The sequence below is a fragment of the Brassica napus genome, chromosome C7 (assembly GCF_020379485.1).
Source record: "Brassica napus cultivar Da-Ae chromosome C7, Da-Ae, whole genome shotgun sequence".
NCBI classification, from domain to species: Eukaryota; Viridiplantae; Streptophyta; class Magnoliopsida; order Brassicales; family Brassicaceae; genus Brassica; species Brassica napus.
The window spans coordinates 38,721,791-38,738,718 of NC_063450.1; the positions used below are offsets into that span (position 1 = coordinate 38,721,791).

Genomic DNA, 16,928 nt, shown 5'->3' on the forward strand with positions numbered 1-16,928 from the left:
TGGCCTCTTTTTAATTACAGGAGGGGAAGCATGCGAACGTTAGAGTATATATTGATGTTGTCTAAACAAAAATCGTACATATAATAACATTTCCTTGTATGATTGTTACGGACAACCTAAGTATATAATGACAATTGGAAATACACGTAATTAATCTAGTCAAAGGAGGATTTTTAATGTAAGAATGTGAGAAGAGCTCTAGTGATCACATAAGCAATGACATTTTGGTTACTCACACATGAACATAAGATTATTGTAATAGATAGTGCTCCTCAAATAATAAAAAGAGATATTGAACGATAGGTGAAATGATTACACTAAGACCTGGAAGTTCGGGTACCCGTTGGCATTCATATCGGGTATTTCGAATTTCAATTTTTTTTGTAACACTTTCTATGTCTCATTCTAGTAAATTTGTAAATATGAGTCGGGTTCGTATATAATACATCGATTTCAGTTCTAATTTGTATCACATTCTAAAACGCATAAAATAAACATATATCATTCTGATTTGGAATCGAGTCGGTTTGGGTTACCCGAAGTAAAATCTAAAGTTTAAAAGCAAGATATAAAATATATCTTATTTATATAGAATCGAATATTTAAGATATTTATTTATACTTATTTTTAGATATCATACCAAAATAAATATGAAATTAAATAGATGAAATACACATTTATATTTCAAATTTTTATATTCTTTATTAATTTAGACATTAAGATCGGTTTCTTTGAATATATTTTTGAGGTTTTTGGTTTTTCGGTTTTTTCGGGTTATCCGTTCATGTATGATTAATAACACTTCGAGTTCAGATATTTTTTTGAAACACACTACAAGACTCATTCGAATATTTTTTATATTACAGACTGGGTTCGGATCAGATTCTTCGGATTTCAGGTTACGGATCTTATTCCCATGTCTAATTACACTATGCACCTAAAAAAAAATGGTACTAAAAGGCTCGGAACTCCATACAGCTAAATCCGCTACGACTGGTAGAGACTTTACCTACCTCGTTCATCACTTTGCAAACATGACAAAAAAAATGTAAGTGAAATAGAATTGAATGCACCGTACATGATCAATCCGCTGGATCCATGTTTGTTCGGCTGATCCAAAGCTGGCCTGATAAATTTAGACCTAAGAACTCCAAAAAGTATATTTGGTCCACACCTAACTACATCATTCGCAATGCAAAAGAAACAAGAATCCATGATTTTTGGGGAAAATTTTCAAATCATTTTCTTGAAAATATTTCAAAAATTTAAAAATCTATATAATATTCGTCCAGTGGTAATGATTCATATCTAAAATTTAGTCTTAATTTACACATCTACGTAGTTGATTGATGTCTCAACTATGAAGGGAAATTTATTAATATGTGTTTTTGGTGCTTTAGTGGACAAGAATCTCACACAACTTTTTGGTGTTTATTATGCAAGTAAATTACTATTACAAGTCAAAGATGCAGTGTTTTTAAAATCGGACCGGAAGCTGAACCGAAATTTTTTTGGATCACGGTTCAATATGGTTCGACCTGGGTCAAACTTGGTTCAATACTTTGGTTTAATATATTTTTAGTATATAAAATTTAAAGCAATGTTATTAAATATGATACATATTTAAAATATAAAAAAAAATTGAACATAATACATTATGAATATAACCTAGTTTTATGTTTAATGGATGGTTTATAGATTTTTGATAGTTTTAGTAGCTTTTATTGGTTTAATAACTTTGAAATCCAATCCATCTACGTGCCCGGTTCATGATCGAACCAATTACTTGACCCAACCCAGCTAGTTGAACCCGGTCCAACCATCGGGTCGGTCCGATTTTAAAAACACTGCAAAGATGTAAGATCAAGTTAAAATTAGGATTTTTAGTGATTTAAACCTCAAACTATTTTTAGATCGGAAGAAAAACCTTCCACTAAAATTTTATGTTTTTAAATCCTCAACGAAGATTCCGTTAGTGTATTGACCCCTCCGTTAACATTTCCGTCTAGATGAAAAACGTTAATTTGAAACACTGAGTTTCATTAAAAGACAAAAATAACATGTCGTTACTCAAAAATAACACGACTTTTACCTAAAACAACATGCAGTTTGTAAACGACGTCCTTTAATAATAAAAAGTAGAAAAAAGAGCTCACCTTATCTCAAACCGGGTTCTTTGCGTTCACAATAAAGCAGTTTCCACTTGGACTACTTAAGAATCGTTGTTGTTATCTACGTCTGTATGTATTTCATGCTTCTTGGTCGATTCTGATGTGATGGTAGGGTTCATTGTTTGTCGTCGATGGCTGAATTGTCGATGGTAGCAGACGAAAAAACCCTTGATATCTGCAAAACTCCGAAGAATTTAGATCTGAACAAGTTTCATGGAGCTTTTTTTCTCAGATTTCAGAGAATCTGAGAAAAGTATCAACAAACTGCATGTTGTTTTAGATAAAAGTCGTGTTGTTTTTGAGTAACTACATGTCGTTTTTGTCTTTTAATGAAACTCAACGTTTCAATTTAACGTTTTCCATTTACTTTGGACAAAACTGTTAACGGAAGGGAAGGGTCAATACAATAACGGAATTTTAGTTGAGGGTTTAAAAACATAAAATTTTAGTTGGGGGGGTTTTCGTTCGATCTAAAAATAGTTTGGGTGTTTAAATCACTAAAAACCTTTAAAATTACAAGCAAAATATTTGGTACTATTCATCTCTTTCTTGAAACATTAATAGAGTTTTAAAAAAAGTCTTAATAGAGGCTTCTTAAGTTTAGAACATTAACTCTGTACTTCGTAAAAATTAGTAACGCACATAAAATCAAATATTTAAACAAATCTGATAAGAGTTATCAATGAGTACAGAAAATCAATTATTTTCCGAATGTGTCTGAAAAAAATAGAGCAAAAGAAAATAGCAATACGTTAGCGTTTGGTACTGCATCTTCTAGCGCGCATAGCTCCTGAAGGAGGACTATTCAAAGAAAAGCTGCAATGAGTATGTAACCAATACGAGTACCTAAACAACGCCCCTAAGTTCGAACGTGCATGAAACGTTCCTCTCACGTTCAACAAAACCGGACCGGTTTCAATCTGACGCTGCAGCTCCCGGCTCTGCGTTGGCTCGAGCTGAACCTGACTGCTCACGAGATGAACGTTCGCAAACATGGACATTTTCTTAGGAACCTTAAAAGGCTGAACGTATTGAGACGCTATAAGAGTGTTGTAGTAGTAAAGCTCGAAAGTCAAAGAGCTGAACTCTACACTGCTTTTCTTGTTTGGGTTTGTGAAGTTTGCTAACATGGTTAGGTCTCCGTTTAGAAGAAACCCCATGTCGAGATAAGCGGCGTTTAAGTTAGCGGCTGAGATGTCGATGTGAGGAGAGCGTGGACGGTACACTAGGTAGACGATTAGGACGACTAGACCGCTGAGGATAAGAATGATCCAGAAAAGGGCACAGCAGAATGCGGCTGACCATGTGGCTGTGTTTGTTTGGTCTCTTGAAGGCGGTGGCGTCCGGTGGCCACCACGGCGATGCGGTGATGGTGTTGGAGCGTTTCTCCATGGAGTTGGTTTGGCTATTGGAGGTAATGATGTTGCATAACCGCGTGGTGCTTGTGGTTGTTGTGGTGGTGGAGATCGTTGATGACCTTCAGGGCTTAATAGTAGCGGTCTTTTATCAGAGTTTGGATTGATCCGTGGTGGTCGTTTCTCTTCGGGGCTTGATAGTACTGGTATTTTGGAAGAGTTTGGAGTTTCCCGTGGTGGTAGTCTCTCTTCTGGTCTTAGTGGTACAGGTATCACGGCATGAGGAGGTTCGTGGACTGGTCGTTTACCATGGCGATCACGAGGCTTGATTTGGATTCCTGGTGCAGTTTTGGGGTGAGATTTTGAGGTTTGATGCGGGGGTGTTTGTGAGGTAGAGGCACCACCACCTTTGAGGTGTTGATTCTGAGATGGAAGGCGCGCGAAATGAGGGTTGGTTTCATAGTGATGATGGTGAGACATTTAGAGGAAGAAGCTAAGAAAGCATCAAAAGAAGATTTGAGTTAGGAAGAGCTAAGATGAAAGGACTGAAAGAGGGAGATTTCAACTGTTACCCAAGTTCTAAATGAGGGATAGAGAGGAAGAGGAGGATAACTTGGTGACAAGTTCAAGTAAGGATTCTTGTTGTGTGAGATAATCTCACACAAGACATAAATAATTGAAAGTAATACATCGAAGCAAGTAATCTTTTTGTAGATTCTTTGTCCTTTGAAGTAAACAAAAAGAAAGATAATCTATCAAACAGTCTCTCTTTCTTTCTAGCTTTATAAGTTCATTGTACATTACTCAGCCAATTTTTTTTTATCCAGGAGAGAAATGGTTGACAACTTTATAAAAGGAGATGTTGTTGCCTAAATAATGACTGGAACAGAAAAAAACAATACAATTGTAGAGAGGCTCGCAGTCATTACAAGGGGCACATGACAGATCTCATAAACAAACTTCGAGAGAGTAAACGTACTTCATGAATCTGAAGTTGATTATAGAAAAGCATTATTCATAGAGTAAACAACTAACAGTAATCCAGGATTATACCAATTCCAAAATGAGTTCATTCATAAAAAAAATGAAAATGAAAAAAAAATCTGGATCACAACTGTTGATATATCACACAGATACTAGCACTGATCAAGATTCATTCCCCGAAAATGTAATGTAAAGAAAGATGATGAATGGTTATAGCAACACCGTCGTTTCGGCTCAGGTCTCATAAACCTCTGCAAAGAAAGAACATGAGAGAAACCGTTACACATTACAAATCTGTTGAATCCTATTATAGCCACACAGCTTATTCTGCAACAATGTTCTAAGCGAAGATTCCTACAGTGTATGTTCTGGAGAGAGCAAGCGTGAGTATTATACCTGACTTTCTTGATGAGGATGGACTGGAGTTTGCGAGCAAAGTCAATGGATTTGATCTTGCGTTCAAGATTCTTCCTAGCGAGAACCTTCTTCTCCGAGTTCTTTATGTGATGCGTCTGCTGCGCTTTGATCAGCCTCTCCATCCCGCTCGACTGCATCTTCCTCTGCAGAATCGTCAGCGCCTTGTCCAGATCCCCTGAGAACACCTTCACCCTTATCCCTCTCTCCTGCTGCAGCTGGCTCTGACTCGACCGAGTCACTAGTCCCGTAACCCGCTTCGCTATCGTGTTCATCTTCCCCGAGAGAGTGATGATTGGAGAATGAATGACGACTAGGTTAAAGAAAGGGCTTAGCGATTGACGAAATGAGACAAATCAGAGACTTTAGGGGTGGTTATGTTGTTATATTAAATTATAGGGATCTGTTTTGTAAATAGAGGAAATGAGACAAATAAGAGAACTAAGGGATAGTTACGTAATTATAATAAACTGTGGGGATGTGTTTATAAATATTTAATAAACTAACCCTCTGCCTGAATTAGAGAGTGTTGACTATGAAGTGAACAACAAACAAGTGTTTTTGAGAGTCTCTCCAAGCTTCTTCTTCCTCACCATTGCATCGTCTCCAACAGTAAACTGAAGAAACTGTTAGCTATCCACTGAGATTGAGATTTAGAGAGAAGGAATCGATAAGTAAAGCTGGCGACTTTTAGCCCTCGGCGAGCAATGGCGGAGTTGCGGCACTCGAGCTCCGCCGGGAGCCGATCTTCTTCCTCTCCGCTGCGCGTCGGAGACGAGGACTCGTCTTCTCCCCACGTGCACGATCACTCACCCAACGGCGGAGACGACGAAGACGGGCGCCCACGTCACCGTCCGATCTGGTCGGTATCTGGGTTTCACTCTCTGTTTCCTTTCCTCGGCGACGATCTTAGGGTTTCTCCTCAGAAGAATAAGATTTCGCTTCTGTTGATATTGATTCTCGCCGTTGCGAGCTTGATCTCTGTTTACGGGATCGTTAATCACTTGGTAAGTCTTTTTCTTTCGATCTACGGGATCGAGATCTTCCGTGCTTTTTGATATATGTTCAAACTGTTGAATCGATTTGGGATTGTGAATATTTTTTTTTCTATGTTGATTGTCTGCAGAATGCACCGTACTTGTGTAAGAAAGATGGGATTGTGCTGAACTGTCCTCATGTAAGTGTATCAAACTTTGGTGTGTATTTTGTCAAAGGCGTAAGAGAGTATTTGTTTCCTTTTGTAGGTAAAAGAGTCACCTTCTCCCTGGGAGAATCCTTTGTCTGCAACTACTTCTTGGAAGCCTTGTGCTGAGCGGCGGATTGGTGGAGTCTCAGGTATTAAGAACTAGAAGGGATCTCCATTGGCTTTGGCTTTTTTCTTCTCCAGATATGTCTTTTTGTGAAAGTTTTGAGAACCGTTTGTTTGATGTCAGCTTATTAGCAAATGTCATTTAACTTTATTTTTCAGATCTTCTTCCTGAGAATGAAACAAATGGATATGTTTTCATTCATGCCGAGGGTGGTTTGAATCAGCAGCGTATTGCTGTACGTATCTTCCATGTTTTTTTTCTACTTTTCCTTTTTCCGCTGCTTTGTCTTGGATCAATATGCAAATGTTTTTTTTTTCCTCTAGATCTGTAATGCTGTAGCTGTTGCCAAGATAATGAATGCAACTCTGATTCTACCAGTACTGAAGCAGGATCAAATTTGGAAAGACCAAACGTAAGCTTACTCAGATATTTATTTCTCCTCTTGCATTATTTTTCTGAGTTTCTACTCACTGGTGCTACTTTGTATTCTAGTTACGACTATTTGAGCACAAGGAATAAGGAGTCAGCTACTCTCTTTTATTTTCTTTTAAGGCTAACTGAATATGTGAACTTTCAACTGCAGGAAATTTGAAGACATTTTTGATGTGGATCATTTTATTGATTACTTGAAGGATGATGTCCGAATCGTTAGAGATATACCTGACTGGTTCACTGACAAAGCAGAGTTATTCTCTAGTATAAGGTTTGCTTTTTTCAACTCTTTATTTATTTGTTTGAAGGTTTCAAAAGTGAGCTTATAGGTTTATGGCGTCATCTGGTCCTCCTTTTGTGTATATCTGGTTTAAAGTGGATCAATACTTTTTGAAATTAGATAAGACTTTGACCGAGTTTCTTACTTGTCTCCTGCAGAAGAACAGTCAAAAACATTCCCAAATATGCGGCAGCCCAGTTCTATATAGACAATGTTTTGCCACGAATAAAGGAGAAGAAAATAATGGCCTTGAAGCCTTTTGTAGATCGACTTGGGTATATAATCTATATCCTCTAGTTAAGGTCTCAGACTTTTGGAAATTTTTTGTCTACACAGATGGATGATATTATCCTTGTGGTGCTGTAAAATTTTCAGGTACGACAATGTACCTCAAGAAATCAACAGGTTACGCTGCCGTGTAAACTATCACGCCCTCAAATTTCTCCCAGAGATAGAGCAGATGGCTGATTCACTTGTTTCAAGAATGAGAAACCGTACTGGAAATCCAAATCCCTATATGTATGAGATATCAGACATCAAGAACTTTGTTTTTTAACTTGAGACTTGAAAGCATCTTTTTGACTCAAGACCATATCTTTTCTCTGTTTTGAAGGGCTCTTCATCTTAGATTCGAGAAAGGCATGGTTGGTTTATCGTTTTGTGATTTTGTGGGAACAAGGGAAGAGAAAGCTAGAATGGCAGAATACAGACAAAAGGAATGGCCTCGGCGCTTCAAGGTGACCTTTTAAAGTGTTTGATAACTTGTATTTGGTGCCTCAAGCGCTGGCTTAGCTAATTTGTTTGACATGTATTGCAGAATGGTTCCCATCTCTGGCAGCTCGCCTTGCAGAAGCGCAAAGAAGGACGATGCCCTCTTGAGCCAGGAGAAGTTGCTGTGATCCTACGTGCAATGGGTTATCCAAAAGAAACACAAATCTATGTAGCATCTGGTCAAGTCTATGGTGGCCAAAACCGTATGGCTCCACTAAGAAACATGTTCCCAAATTTGGTAAGAACACCGAACCCAATCTATCACCATTAGTCAGGAAGCTTAGTCTCTCTCTCTCACACAATCTTCCTTTTAAAACCAGGTAACAAAGGAGGATTTAGCAGGCAAAGAGGAACTAGCAAGCTTTAGAAAGCACGTAACAAGCCTGGCTGCTCTAGATTTCTTGGTGTGTTTGAAGTCAGATGTGTTTGTGATGACGCACGGTGGAAACTTTGCAAAACTGATCATCGGAGCAAGGAGATACATGGGTCATCGCCAGAAATCAATCAAACCAGATAAAGGGTTAATGTCGAAATCATTTGGGGATCCTTACATGGGATGGGCAACGTTTGTGGAAGATGTAGTTGTAACCCATCAAACACGGACCGGTTTGCCTGAAGAAACTTTCCCTAACTACGATCTTTGGGAGAATCCTCTCACTCCATGTATGTGTAAGGCTTGATGATGCTTTTGTTTTGCATTGTGAGCTGATTGGCTTTAAGATAAAATGAAGAGGAGATGAGTTTGGTCTGGATTTGTCCGAGGAGCAAGAGACTAGAGATTTGGTAGTTTGTTTTTTTTTCTTTTTCCCTTATTTTTAACCCTTTAAAGCCTTATCTTTGTAATGATTTTTGATATTATGTAAAGTTGCTAGTGAAGAAAAAAAATACAAAGATACTTTGAGCTTTGAGACATGTTTAAACGTTTGTTTGAAACTTCGATTTGAGATTACAAATATGAAAGAAGATGACTTTGCAGAAGAACAAGGGAACACATTGGTCTCTCTCCCAAATGAGAACTCAACACATTCGTTGGGAGACCCACGAGATCCCCTTTCTTCTAATTTTTTTTTTTTTTTAAATTAGGTATTGTAGATCCATAGAAAGACCCAGACTAATTATCATGGAAAAGTATAGTATATTGATGGATCATATCTGTTGATTGTTACTAATCTTTCTTATGCAGCCGAAACTAACTCCGATGATGTTCCTAATTCTTGAATTGCCACGGGAAAAAAGAGACAACAATATCAGCCAAGATAAAAAACACATTGCCAAGGCTTTTTAGAACAATAAGAATCTTGATGGAGCCTCGTGTAAGAGCCACGAGCTATGGAGAGGCAAAGATTTCGGACCAACAAAAGATTCAGTATCGATTCAAGTCGAATCTCATGGATCATGGTCTGTTCTTTCTCCACTGTAGCCATGCATTACTGTCAGATCAACATAAATTCCTAATGATATAGCGATACAGTATCGATTTAATGTCCCTTCTCATCATATAGTGATGTTTCATCTTTAGCCTAATGAAAATAGAGTTCATTCTATTATATAATACTCTATGCTTCAATAACACTGCTCATAATAATAATCAGAAAGCAACATACAATATCAATTATTTAGGTAATGATTATAACTTTTGTTTATTTGGACTTTTTTCCTTAAAAAATACTTCTTCCGTTTCACAATACATCATGTTTTACTTCAATGCATAAAGATTAAAAAATTTATTTTTTTCTAAAAATTAGTTTTAAAAATATAATTTAAAAATCATTCAACCAATTACATAAATGACTGAAATATCTAATTTGCTATACATTTTCAATAAAATTAAAAATAATATAAATATATCAGAACATCATCTATTATAAAACAACAAAAACCTTCTAAAACATCATCTATTCTGAAACGGAGAGAGTAACAACTTTCAGTATTACTCTAAGTAACAGAGTGCTTTTAATGTAATACTTATTTAGATTTCAGAAGAAGAAAAAGAAAAAACAATAGATTTATGTCTGAATATAAAAAATCATAGCCACATGCCTAATTAATCACCTAACTAATTGGCCGTAATAATTATGTCATTACAATTTTTAAAAAGTTGGTTAATAGATGATACATTCTTGACCGTTCATTTCGTACAGTCAACCGTCACTTACTTTAAAACGTAGCGTGACCACACACTCAAGCCGTAACTTCCTTCAAGCTCTCGTTTTTAAGTGGTGCGTCTTCCTCACGCGCTTTTCCAACGCGTGACTCTCGATTTCCCATCCATCTCTCCTTCGTTGAGAAGCATGCAAAGGAGGAATAAATCCCATTTTCTTTACGATTGAAAATTAAGTTTTCATCTTCACGCAAAAGGAATAATCTCCCGAACGGTTTCTTCTGTAGATCAAAGCTTTCATCGAAACCCTAGATCTTAATTCCCACTTTTTCGATTTGAATTTCGCGAATTAGATCTCTCTGTTTCACACAAGCAAAGCAACTTTTCAGATCTGAGAAAAAAATTCAGATATGTCGAAGCCTTGGGGAGGGATTGGAATCGGGGCGTGGGCGGACGAAGCGGAGAAGGCAGATGAAGAGCAGGCGGCGGAAGCTTCGGCAACCGCGGCGGATGTGCAGAGTTTTCCTAGCTTGAAGGAGGCAGCGAGCAATGTTAAGTCTAAGAAGAAGAAGAAGATGACTCTCTCTGAGTTTGGTGCTTACGCGGCGCCTGCAGGTAGAAACTCCGTTGGGTTGACGCAGCAAGAGATTCTTCAGCTGCCTACTGGTCCTAGGCAACGCTCGGAGGACGAGATGCAGCCTGGACGGTTGGGCGGTGGGTTCTCTTCTTACGGAGGTCGTTCTGGTGGGATGGGGAGAGATCGGAATGATTCCGAAGGCTCTTGGGGCGGTGGTGGTGGAAGGAGACCGTATGGTGGTGGGTTTGATGATGATAGGAGAGGAGGTTCGCCTAGGGTTTCGGAGTTTCCGCAGTCTTCGAGAGCTGATGAGGTTGATGATTGGGGGAAAGGGAAAAAGTCGATTCCTTTTGATCAAGGGCGTCAGGGTAGTCGTTATGGTGGCCTCGGAGGCGGTGGCGGTGGTAGTTTTAACGGCGGTGGTGGAGGTGGTGGCAGTTATGGCGGTGGTGGATTCTCCAAAGCTGACGAAACTGATAACTGGGCTGCAGGGAAAAGACAAGCTCCGGTTAGATCATCTACATTTGGGTCCGGTTACGGTGATTCAGGACGTGAACCTGACCGTTGGCCTAGAGGAGTAGCCGTTGGTGGTGTTCAGGAGGAACGTCGTCGTTTGGTTTTGGAGCCACGAAAAGTTGACTCAGGAGGAGCGAGTGAGACTCCACCAGCTGGTGCTAAGACGAGTAAGCCGAGCCCGTTTGGGGCAGCTAGGCCAAGGGAGGAGGTTTTGGCGGAGAAAGGTTTGGACTGGAAGAAGCTTGACTCGGAGATTGAGGCTAAGAAAGGAGGTTCTCAAACGAGCAGGCCTACGAGCGCACAGTCGAGCAGACCTTCTAGTGCTCAGTCTAACAGGTCTGAGACTTTGGGGTTGAATAATGTGGTGAAACCGAGACCAAAGGTGAATCCTTTTGGGGATGCGAAGCCTCGAGAAGTGTTGCTGGAGGAACGAGGGAAAGATTGGCGCAAGATGGATATGGAACTTGAGCATCGCAGAGTTGACAGGTTCTTGTTCATCTGTACTTTTTTATATTTTGCCGAGGGTTTTGGATCTGTTTCATTTCTATGTTGCTTGCTGCAGTTATCTGAATATTGATTTTCTACTTGACCAATGCTTAAATGACAAAATTACAAATTCTGAAGTAACATTTAACTGCTTGATTTATTAAGTCACAAGTCCATCGTTATGTAGTTGGATCTTTGTACATAAAAAGATATGGAACAGTGAACATGAATAATTTGCCATTTCTGCTTTAGGTTTCAGATCTTCAGTGGCTTTTGTTTGAAGGGTTTGTGTGTACTTCCGTTATAGAGTCTTTATGGTTTTGTTTTGTTAACATGTTATTAGGTGTCTATGAGTTCCAGATCTTGCCAAAAATATGAACTTCGATGTTTATTCGATGGAGAATTCTGTTTGATAATTTCAATTTTATTCAGCCTTTTTGTGAACTGATTAGAGTTCCAAAACCTGTTAGATAACTTACGCTTCTTTCTCTTCGTTGTTATCTGAACTGAATTTTCCCTAGGTTTATGCATGCTATTGTCTGTGCCTATATGAAAGTTTTGAGATGCTTCTTGTGTGATCCTGATGTTATAGAACTCTGTGATGCCTTTCCTTTTTAGCTTGATGCCTTTCCTTTTTAGCTTGATGCGAATCGGCTATTGATCTCTGTTTTGTGAAAACCAATTTTTTTCCAGGCCTGAAACAGAAGAAGAGAAGATGTTAAAAGGAAGAGATTGAAGAACTAAGGAAAAAACTCGAGAAGGAATCCATTGCTCCAGAGATCAAGCAATCTGATCAAGAACCTGGCACTAATAATAATAATCACCATGATTTACCAGAAACTCTACGTGGCAAAGAGAAAGCTCTGGAAATACTAACCCGTGAGCTGGACGACAAAGTCAGGTTCAGGCAGAAACCAGTTGAGAGACCCCGGTCTGGTGCAGGCAGAACCGGTTCTTACTCGGAAAGAACACATTCCCGTTCTGGATCAATCGATGAATCCAGAAGTTTTGAGTCCACAGAGAGACCTAGATCTCGTGGCGCAGTTGATGCCTGGGTAAGACCTGCCGATGATCAGAGAAGAAACTTCCAAGGAAGCAAAGAGCGTGGATTCTTCAGCAACAGGTTTGTATATTTTGTACAAAGATGTTTGCATTTAGGCTCATCTTCTTTCAGGTATCAGTATTATACTAATTTCTGAAATCTCTGGTTCTGACAGGCCGTCGTCTAGGGAAGGATGGTAAGAAGGAAACGAAGACCAGACAAATGTTAGATGTTCTGACAGGGGTCCCTGTCAGGCGTTAATTTGTAGTAATAAAAATTTATCATCTCCTTGAAGTAAACACTCCAATCTTTGTTCCTTTTTGTTGGTTCATCTTCGGAATCAGAGCCTTGTTTTGTTTTGGTCTTCTTGTAAGCGAAGACGTGTCTCAAGAGAATGTCTTTTTTGTTTTACTTTTTAAAGACATGTTTGTTTGCCAGCAAACTCAAAAGTTGATTTGTATTGGAAAATGGGAAACACATCTTCACAACAAAGTCAGAACAACGTTCAACCTTAAATCAAACAAAATACAACAGAAAGAACACAAAACTCAATGCTTACGCTGTTCTGTTACACATACTTCCCTCTATACTTAGGTTTAGGATCTTTAAAGGTTTTGGACTCCGTTTGAATCTGGGAAGAATCAGTAGAAGGTTTAAACACAGAGGAATGGATATTACCTTCCTCTAACCACTTGAGATGATTCTCTCTAAACTCTAAATGCATTAAACGAGCAGCTTCTTCAATCTCTTCACTATATGGCTCTACTTTCACCATGGTTAGCAGAACACGACTGTATCTCGAGCTCAAGATCTGTTCAGAGACAGCAACCAACTTGAAACACGGGTGCTCGGGAAACTTAACCTCACTGCCACTCTCATCTCTCAGAACCGGGAAGAAAAAGACAAGCCTGCCTTTCATCACCAGCATTCTTGCAGCAAGGTGAAGCAGATCATGAACACACTCCACTAGACTATATGCACCGGTGGACGGAATGTGGCCTGTTCTTTTGTCTTCAGGAACAGTGTAAGGATCCACTGTCCCTCTAAGGATTTTCCTGCCACCGGATTTGCGTCCACCAGCACGAACTCCGTAAGGTGGATCGCAAATAATCGCATCAAAGATCTGGACAAATGAACACAGAAGACATAAACTGGCGATCTCAACTCAAAATCCCAGAGAAGATAGTGAAAAAATAAGAGTATATTACCTCCTTAAGCCCGGAACGCCAAGGAGGAACGTTATTATCCATTCTAAGCAAAGCAACTGGCGCAGGTAGTCCATACTGCATACGCCATAGTAGATGTAAGAATCCGAGATATCAAAATGAAAGAAAGAGACATAACAGGGAGAAGTTACAGCACCAACCTGCTTGAAATTGCTCCAAACATTACAGTCAGGACCACGTCCATCACGAACTACTCTGATATCAATATCTGCACCCTAAAACAATAACCCTTCTATCAGTTCCAGATCCAAGTACGGGGGTATCAAGAAACTAAGGGAGGTAACAAACCATTGTCATTGCGCCAAAACGTGCAGCAGAAACAAGAATGCTCCCTGTACCAACAAAAGGGTCATACACAAGTTTCCCAGAAGACGCTTTAGCTTGATTAGCCATCAAGAAGGCCATCTCAGCGTCCATAGCAGTTGGGCCAAGGTAAGTACGAGACTTCAGCTGAAAAGTCGGCAAAAGCTTCCTGTCAGCAAAACCAACCTCCCTCCCAAAAAAGATTCTTCTCTGAACAATAGGTGGAAGTCCATTGCTCTCTTCAGATTCATCCATTTCCATGAGGAAAAAGTTGTGATCTGGGTTCTTCAAGTTAACCTTCCCCTGCAATAATCAAAACACCAAAACGTTCACTATAAAGAAACAAAAACACCATAAGAGAATCAAACAAGAAGGCAAATTAGACCTCGAAGGGGATATAAGTAAGTGAATGGATTCTCTCCTTCTGCTCATCGAAAGTCAGAGCCTTTCCGAAAGTTTCAACAGAGATCCTAAAGGTGGAATCAGAAGTGAGGAACGGGAGCTTGCGAGAATCAGGGAAGCTTTGGATGGAGTCTTTAAGCTCTTCGTAGCAAGTTCCTTCACCCCAAAGCTCATACATTCCCTTCACCAAAATGCCTACACTAACACCATTTTTGTTTGAGAAACAGCAAAACAAAGGGAAGAAAGGTGAGAAGGAAAGAATCATACTTCTCTTGGCGATGTTCTGTGCGATTTCTTCGGAAGAAAGATGGACGAAGTGGAATGGAGTATCGTTATGGTGATGCTCGGGAAGACGCCACTGGATAGACTCATCCTCTCCGAAGAGTTCGGCTAAAGCTTCCACCTCTGGCTTTCTGAAGTCTAGTAGCCTGTGGTAGAAGACACATAGAAACCACATTGCTTTTTTCCCCCAAATCCGAAACCCTAAGAGAGCTGCGAAGAAGGAGACGAAGACGGAGAAAGGCGTCGACGGCGACTAAAACCTCTCGTAGAACCCTCTTTAAAGGCCCATTATAAGCCCATTAATGCAGACGGCCCAATATACACTTAGAGGAGATGACGAAATTAACCCCGCGAGATAGCGAATAAGACGATAAGACTTTTGCTTCATGTGTGTGTTTTAAAGCCTGCTTCTCATCTTGTCAGAAAATTAGGGTTTACGTCGCGAATCACGATCAGATCTCATCTTCTCCGCTCTCTCTGGTAGGATTTATTGGTTCTTCCTAACTTTGTTTGTATTGATTCGACTGTATGACTTTGTTTCCTATTGTGATTCGAGTTTTCTATGGTTTGCTCAAGCCTTGTCGTACAATCACACTGTTTAGATATGCTCTTTGATAATAGGTTTCAATTGAAATCAGCTTCAAATATATCCTGATGTTTTGCTATAATGGTAGAGAACAAGATCAGATTCGGTTCGTGAATCATTGTCTCCTCGCTGTTCTAAGTTTCTTTGTTTAGCTCTCCCTTCACTACGATGCTGCTTACTGGATCTTTTGGGAGTCGTATTTATTTTTCTTCATACAAAAATTTGGCAGTGTGTTGTAGAAGAAGATGTCAGAAGAGGTAGAGTACCGCTGCTTCATTGGTGGCCTTGCGTGGTCAACGTCTGATCGTGGCCTCAGAGATGCCTTTGAGAAGTATGGTCACCTCCTTGAGGCCAAGGTAATGTATCTTTCGATCTCTTGTATTATTGACTATGTGCATTGGTACCTGAGAACTCATGAGAGATAATAACCTAATATGTGATATCAGGTGGTTCTTGACAAGTTCTCTGGACGTTCCCGTGGTTTTGGGTTCATCACTTTTGATGAGAAGAAAGCTATGGATGAAGCTATTGCAGCGATGAATGGGATGGATTTGGATGGGCGGACTATAACTGTTGATAAAGCTCAGCCGCTTCAGGGTGGGTCAGGCAGGGATCATGAGGGTGACCGCAGCCGTGACCGTGGGTATGACCGTGACCGTAGCCGTCCCTCTGGTGGGCGAGGTTCAGGTGGTGGAGATTGCTTTAAATGTGGCAAGCCTGGACATTTTGCAAGGGAGTGTCCTGATGAATCCGGTAGAGGTGGTGGGGGAAGGTACAGCTCGAGGGATGATAGGTACGGTGCGAAGGACGATAGGTACAGCTCAAAGGACGATAGGTACAGTGCAAAGGATGACAGGTATGGTGCAAAGGAAGATAGGTATGGTAGGGATGGTGGTAGGGATCGCTATGGACCTGATCGCAATGGCGATCGCTCTGGAGGTCGTAGCAGGGATGGTGGCAGCCGTGGAGGTCCTGGAGGAGAGAGGCACAGTCGTGCTCCATACGATCGCCCCAGAGCTGGAGGGTTTCACTAAAATTCTACTCCAAAGGGTATGCATGCTTTAGGTTATTCAACTTTCTCTTTCATAGCATTATAGTTATCATTGAATTGAAGATTCTGCACATCTTATTTCGCAGTGAAAGAAGTGGAAGGTTTCTGCTTTCGGCTCTCTTGTCAAGTTCGAAGTTAAAGTTACGCTGGATGGTCTGTTCGTCAATGTATTTGTTGGATAGCTCAAGAAAGAAGATGTGTCTCTGTTTTGGCCCATAAAAACTCAAAGAGTCGACTATGTTCTTAAAAGTGCTGCTCTCCTTTTGATATGTTTGGTCCGTATGGGAACCTTGTGTTGGTTTGAGACAATTTAAGATGTGCTCTTTATGCTTAATGAACGACAAATTTGCAAAAGCCTCAGGTATGCGATTGATCTCTACAGAAATCAATTGTCCACGTTTGGTAAAATTCAAATGTTGTTATATTTGGGTGGTATATCGTTTATTGATTATGGTAAATGATGCAGGATATCTGTGATACTTGTGTTTAGCCAAAATTTGTGATGGAATTGGGAAACTATACACGTTGCTGATACTTGGCTAGTGGAACTCAAAACACATTCCTTCATGAGCAACGAATAGTCTGTGTCACTTTTCAGGGAAAAAAGAAAGAGAATGATCCTTGTGCAATTACAGATAG

General features: G+C 39.8%; 6 protein-coding genes across 7 annotated transcripts; 3 read left to right on the plus strand and 3 right to left on the minus strand.

Annotated features, from left to right (window-relative positions):
• Positions 1 to 2,814: 2,814 nt before the first annotated feature.
• LOC106409430 (NDR1/HIN1-like protein 13) lies at positions 2,815 to 4,349 on the minus strand. Its single transcript, XM_013850068.3, has one exon. It carries the CDS (start codon positions 4,004 to 4,006, stop codon positions 2,924 to 2,926), a length of 1,083 nt encoding a protein of 360 aa, XP_013705522.2. The 5' UTR covers positions 4,007 to 4,349; the 3' UTR covers positions 2,815 to 2,923.
• Positions 4,350 to 4,492: 143 nt separating this feature from the next.
• Positions 4,493 to 5,286, minus strand: LOC106408990. Its single transcript, XM_013849682.3, has 2 exons — positions 4,907 to 5,286; positions 4,493 to 4,761 (listed from the first exon to the last, which is right to left on the minus strand). The coding sequence occupies exons 1-2, from the start codon at positions 5,197 to 5,199 to the stop codon at positions 4,752 to 4,754; spliced, it is 303 nt and encodes a 100-aa protein (XP_013705136.2). The 5' UTR covers positions 5,200 to 5,286; the 3' UTR covers positions 4,493 to 4,751.
• A 79-nt stretch (positions 5,287 to 5,365) lies between these two features.
• Positions 5,366 to 8,629, plus strand: BNAC07G23540D (protein PECTIC ARABINOGALACTAN SYNTHESIS-RELATED). The gene is made up of 11 exons (XM_013852309.3): positions 5,366 to 5,931; positions 6,051 to 6,101; positions 6,169 to 6,259; positions 6,393 to 6,469; positions 6,558 to 6,646; positions 6,818 to 6,937; positions 7,105 to 7,221; positions 7,322 to 7,465; positions 7,560 to 7,683; positions 7,764 to 7,955; positions 8,038 to 8,629. The coding sequence occupies exons 1-11, from the start codon at positions 5,632 to 5,634 to the stop codon at positions 8,395 to 8,397; spliced, it is 1,665 nt and encodes a 554-aa protein (XP_013707763.1). The 5' UTR covers positions 5,366 to 5,631; the 3' UTR covers positions 8,398 to 8,629.
• A 1,337-nt stretch (positions 8,630 to 9,966) lies between these two features.
• On the plus strand, positions 9,967 to 12,931 carry LOC106410616 (eukaryotic translation initiation factor 4B1). The gene is given in 4 exon segments (XM_013851158.3): positions 9,967 to 11,397; positions 12,091 to 12,118; positions 12,120 to 12,520; positions 12,615 to 12,931. Coding segments are annotated over 4 exon segments (1,623 nt in total). The 5' UTR covers positions 9,967 to 10,228; the 3' UTR covers positions 12,640 to 12,931.
• On the minus strand, positions 12,870 to 14,898 carry LOC106410617 (tRNA (guanine(10)-N2)-methyltransferase homolog). Its single transcript, XM_013851160.3, has 6 exons — positions 14,638 to 14,898; positions 14,354 to 14,565; positions 13,954 to 14,271; positions 13,806 to 13,880; positions 13,648 to 13,722; positions 12,870 to 13,562 (listed from the first exon to the last, which is right to left on the minus strand). Exons 1-6 carry the CDS (start codon positions 14,825 to 14,827, stop codon positions 13,008 to 13,010), a joined length of 1,425 nt encoding a protein of 474 aa, XP_013706614.2. The 5' UTR covers positions 14,828 to 14,898; the 3' UTR covers positions 12,870 to 13,007.
• Positions 14,899 to 15,007: 109 nt separating this feature from the next.
• On the plus strand, positions 15,008 to 16,643 carry LOC106410785 (glycine-rich RNA-binding protein RZ1A-like). Of its 2 annotated transcripts, XM_048762060.1 has the most exons (5): positions 15,050 to 15,132; positions 15,274 to 15,344; positions 15,468 to 15,594; positions 15,685 to 16,288; positions 16,376 to 16,643. In XM_048762060.1, the coding sequence occupies exons 3-4, from the start codon at positions 15,484 to 15,486 to the stop codon at positions 16,270 to 16,272; spliced, it is 699 nt and encodes a 232-aa protein (XP_048618017.1). In that variant the 5' UTR covers positions 15,050 to 15,132; positions 15,274 to 15,344; positions 15,468 to 15,483; the 3' UTR covers positions 16,273 to 16,288; positions 16,376 to 16,643. The 2 variants fall into 2 exon arrangements, with proteins under 2 accessions (XP_013706845.2, XP_048618017.1); XM_013851391.3 differs by lacking the exon at positions 15,274 to 15,344 and having other exon boundaries at positions 15,008 to 15,132.
• The last annotated feature ends 285 nt before the right edge of the window (positions 16,644 to 16,928 follow it).